Source organism: Falco cherrug, chromosome 6, assembly GCF_023634085.1.
Source record: "Falco cherrug isolate bFalChe1 chromosome 6, bFalChe1.pri, whole genome shotgun sequence".
Taxonomy (NCBI): Eukaryota; Metazoa; Chordata; class Aves; order Falconiformes; family Falconidae; genus Falco; species Falco cherrug.
The window spans coordinates 17,548,280-17,553,498 of record NC_073702.1 but is presented as its reverse complement, the minus strand read 5'-3'; the positions used below and the strand labels follow the sequence as shown (position 1 = coordinate 17,553,498).

At 39.3% G+C, this 5,219-nt stretch overlaps 1 protein-coding gene across 5 annotated transcripts in view; it reads right to left on the bottom strand.

Moving 5' to 3' along the window:
- Window positions 1-5,219, bottom strand: part of DST (dystonin) — a 303,406-nt gene that overhangs the window by 297,864 nt on the left and 323 nt on the right. For 3 of the 5 annotated variants that reach the window (XM_055714794.1, XM_055714787.1, XM_055714789.1), the window contains exon 2: window positions 4,885-4,919. In XM_055714794.1, the coding sequence (XP_055570769.1) occupies window positions 4,885-4,919 (35 nt within the window). Of the gene's footprint in view, window positions 1-4,857; window positions 4,920-5,219 lie in introns of all 5 variants that reach the window. The other 2 variants (XM_055714785.1, XM_055714788.1) reach the window with 1 other exon arrangement.

The window sequence follows — 5,219 nt, the reverse complement described above, 5'->3', positions numbered from 1 at the left end:
TTTGCCATGTAACAGCTGAGTGTGACATACTCTCTCTGGGCCATATTATTGGACATGTTATGAAAAATGGATAGAAGGATTTGTCCTTATACAGTGTAACCTGTATTTATAGCTCTCCATTCATTCCTGTACATAAGTGCTTTCATACATCTAAGAAAACAATTTATTTTTGTCTCTGATTTATTTTCCCTTGAACCCGTTCCTTAACTCTTAGACGGCTAATGGAAAAACAGTTTAAACATCCTGGGGGAAAAATGAGTCAAACACAAAGGTAAAATATTTTCAGGCTCATTCAGCTCTGCAAAGACAACAAGACATCCTTTCATTAGGTGAATGAATGTATTTTTCTGGCTAGCCCTGTACGTTTCTGTTGTTCCTTGAATGCACTCCCTCCAATCAAACAGAGGACTCAAATTCAGCTTGGAGGGGCTGTTGATTTCTCTTTTCACTCGAGCTGTACATAATCTGGAACAATTTATAAATAACTGCAATGCTCACGATGAATTATGGTGCAACTCTTCAAAGACTATTCATTATTGTTTTGTAAGACATCTACAACTGTATTTCTAGGCAACTGTCTCACAATCAGCCTCAGAAGGGGGACGATTATGGCAAAGGTATGCTTAGGGATAAATTTATAAACACTTTTTCTGGGCATCAATTGATGGCACAGTCAATATATACATTTACCGGAGACTGTTTTACTATAGGTTTGCATCCATTGTGCCATAATGGATGATTTAGCAAATTCATTTGCTTTTAAAAATTGTCATCGGTCTTGGCTGACCTATTTCACTACCAGTCTTGTCACAACAACAGACTGAATATATATAACCTTGTAGTGACTGTTCAGTGTACTAGGAAGAAAATGTGCAAAACCCAAACGACCAAATGTTATTCCTTTGCTACAGCTGTGATTAATGCATGCCACCAGCCCTCCCAGAGAGTCTCCTCACAAGGTGTCAACTCCTGTTTGCCTTACTGGTGAGTCTAGTCCCCTGAGACATGCACCTGGGTTATGTGAAGTCAGAATTTACAGTGGACTACAAAACTTCTATGGATTTGCTTCCTAGTAGGTTTATACCTGTAGGTCTCAGTGGAAGCATTCACAGGAAACTTGCCCAAAATATATGTGAGTCGAAATTAAATAAATATTGCACCATAAATATATACATAAATAAAGCACCCTATTGCTCATGACTACCCACTGACACCGATACTTTCAGTTCCTGAGATCATAGTCTTCATAATTCAAAAGGTAAGATAAAGGAAAACTGTAAAGCTCAGAGAAAATTTCAGGTGAAAGATTTATATATATGATTATTTTTTACCCCTCCAATAATATAAAAAAAATCAACTACTCATTTAGCAATTAGCACAATTATCCTTTCACAATCTCATAAAAACCAACCATTTAAAGAGCCTGAGTGAGAACCTTCCTTCTCAACAGTTCTTACCCCCAAATCAAAAGGTTTTAAGAATTATACCATTTGGATTAATTCCTTCCAGCCTAAGGGCTAGAAGCTTACTCCCTTTTTAACTGAAAGGTAAAGATGTCACATAATCCCATGACTCCAGAGGCTTCAAACCATAAGGAAAACTCATTTAGGAAGAAATTTAAATCACAGGAAGTGGCAACACCAACATGTTAAGCAATGCCTTTAAATTGTAAGGTACAGAAGACATTCAAACCTCTTTGTAAAGTTTAAGATGCTAAGCATTGAAATTTATCAAGGCCAAGCCCCCAAAGTACTCAGAGAAAATACCTATACTTCATGAAAAGCCAAACTTCCACCGAGAGCACAAGAATGAAGTCAGTGAATCACTGATAACATTCACGTTTTTGAACATACAAGGAATAATAATAAGAAAAAAACCTAATAATGGAACACAGTCCCTATTTTGGTAAAACTCTCACTGAGTTACATTGTTATTTTGCTGTGGGTTTGGTTAAGCACAGGCACTTCATTCTACAACTGATTCTCAAAATACAGGAGAGACTAGTGCAAATAGCTACATCAAAGTCTGATTTTCATGTAAGCAATGAATATTTCCGTTGGAAATTTACTTGTTTTCTTTTTACAGCCATGGCATATCTAGGTCTCCCTCAGATTAGAAACATTAACTATTCTGGGTATGACTCCTATGTGACTTTGTGGAGTATCTATAGTACCTGGGGGACGGAGGAATCTTAAGAGCAGTTATAGTCATAATGAACTTAAAAGTTCTGCAATCAAAAATATATGTAAAAATAGGCCTGACAAACTTCTGGTGGTAGTAAATAAATGTTAGTGGGGAGAGGACGCACCACTATTCAGGAAACTCTCACATCTTCTTGCTAGTTAATTTTTCTGTTACGAAGCACCTCTAACAAAGACAGACTTTAACCTACTTTATATTCATAATGATTCATGCAAATTTACCTCCTTTTGAGGCAGGGGGTCAGGTGTTTAAGTTCATTCTATAATAAGTAAATCTGCATAGACTTCTGCTGTATAATAATGAGGCATGTTTTGTAGAGACATTCAAAATCAAGACCCACAAAAATGGACTATTTATGTATTCAATTCACCAGTGGCATATAAAATTCAGAACAGGAGAGCGGATAAGGATCATAAATACAATATCAAATTTACTGTTTACCCTCCCATAGTATGGTGTCTTATTTTTTAGGATGGGGTTCAGTACTAGAGGAAAGGAATTAAACAGTTCTCACTGTATATAGACAAAGACAACATAGGCACACACCATGAGAGCTGTGTCTCTGGCAAAGAACCTCAACATAAATTTGCTACACATCTATTTTTCCAAATCTAAGGCTTTCCTGGCAGGCAGCCAATCACGCAGGAATTGCCAACCGTTCTGTAGATAGGGCAATTATAATTCTCTGTGCACTGCCACTAGACCACCTGCACATTCACGTGTGATGTAAGTCAGATTTGAACCCAGCTCTCAGGAGACGAATGCCAACCCACTGCTATTTACTATCAACCTATTTCTCATTATCTTTTATTATCATTAAGAAACACCATTTATAACTGCACCTGACAAACAACTAAGCATTAGTGGAAGCTAGCAGATGGACCCTGAGGTATAAAACTTGGAGCTGAGGTGTTATGTTCATTGCGGGGGGGGGGCAGTTATGCAAAGCCCATATTTTCATGTATCATGCTTTGCTTTCATCAACATCTTATTGGAGTTGGAAGTGCATAATGTTTTGTGCTGATATAGAATGAGAATGTCAAATTCTGTCTCAGATAATGCTGCCAATATTTTCATGGGAGTGTGCCTGAATTTTTTTTATTAATAAATTCAATTAGATTCATTAAAATAATGTTTTACTTGGAAAAAAATATTGGAAAATGAAAATTTAATGATGTCAAATGAGTCATCATTTTCTCTAAAGAATCAAAGGTCTGTAATCAGATAATGAAGGGGAAAACTGCTCCACCATTTAAAAGGGCAGTTTAGACCATTAGCTGTGGTACTCCTCTGTAGAGGATGTAGAAAATTATAAAATAATGTAATAGTTCTTATTGGTTTATTCCAGCAAGTTTCAGTAAATGGAAACTTCTAGGAAACACTTTAAATTAGTCTACTTCTAACTGGGTGCTATGCAAATAGCATCACATACTGAAGTAATAAAAATAAATCAGTTACTTTGCGAACTTCCCTTTTAAGAGTCACCATGCAGGATGACACACATTTCAAAAGGGCGTAACACATTAAACTTCATCTCTGTCTAGGCTCAAGAGTGAGAGAATTTTACATCAAAACCAAGCATTTTATACTGGAGGAACTAAATAATGAAAAAATATTTTGCCTTCCTGAGGGACACGGTTGTTTGTTTGCTTTACTGCAGCACTGTTCAGTCAACAACAAAACCAGATTTTGCATGGTTTAACGATAGGACACTCCCTATGTCATCTTCTTTTTGTGATAGCGTGTACAAATTTCAAAATAGTTAGGAGTTCAAAACTAGTTGCCAATACGGACCACGTTGCAAAAAATGTATCTCAAGCACACTTTTGAAAACATTACTCATAACCGGGTAATCTTCTCACCCACAACCGGGTAAGGAAAAATGCAAATAATTTAAAACAAAAGATCATTTTAGTGCAAATCTGTCTCTCAAGGCTTCCAGAATAACAGGCGATGGCACAAAGATATGCCTTAAATCAATAGCAGGAAACCAAGCAAGAGAAGTATCTAGCCAGGAGCTCTGCAGGGCAGCATGAAAACAAAGTATGTACTAAAACAAATATTATTTTCCATATTTTCCCAGCAATTACGCTCCTCATTCAGAATCCCTAGGAAGCAACTACATTTTGCATTATACTTTCAGCACTGGCATGCAAGAGTTTTGATTCCCCCAACCTATGAATACAGCATCACAAAATGAGGCGCCTGCCAAGCAGCCTTGTAGTCTGGATCCTTCTGGGATCTCCCGCGGCAGCATCCAAGCCAAGCGGGCAACTTCCCTGACACGGAGCGAGGCGCAGGTGAGGCTGGCAGCACGGCAAGCGTGCGGCAGCTCTGCAGTCGCAAAACCTACCAGCTCTGCACGTTATCTACCGTGCGGTCAATAACCGGGCTTGGGGTTGCTTTTTGGACAGAGGGAGGTCTCGCATGGACAGTGAGCACAGCTTTTCTTGGAGTAACCAATTGCTTTGGGAATGACATAAATCAGCAGGCTGGTTGGGGTGACACGAATGAAGAGCTCGCATTTTGTGTGGAAAAAACCAAGAAATGAAAGAGGACATTATGTCTTCCATGCAAAATGAAAAGTTTGCTATGTGATTTCATTAACAAAGGACCACAACAACACGTACTCGGGTAAAGAGAACAACTTCTGACCTTGAAATTGCGTGCTAAATAAATTACCTCAGAGCGAAAGTGATGAGTTCTCATGACAGCATCTGGAAGGGAAGCAGAAAGACACACAGGCTCCACCAGCTCCACCTCAGATTTCACTCCAGCTAACGGCTTTACGGAACTGCTCGCCCTTTGGCGCAGACTGTGGGACAGGGTCCGGGCTCTCCCGGCGCAGCTGGCAGCTCCGCCTGGCATTTATATTTAATTCATCGGGAAGAAGTTGAGCATAAAGTTCTGCTGCACTTGAGAGGCCGGGGGTGGGGGGGGCTGGGGGGGATTCCTAGCCCCTCACTTCCCTCCTGCTGGCCGAGGTTCGCTAAGGATGGGTGGAGACAAGGCTGCCG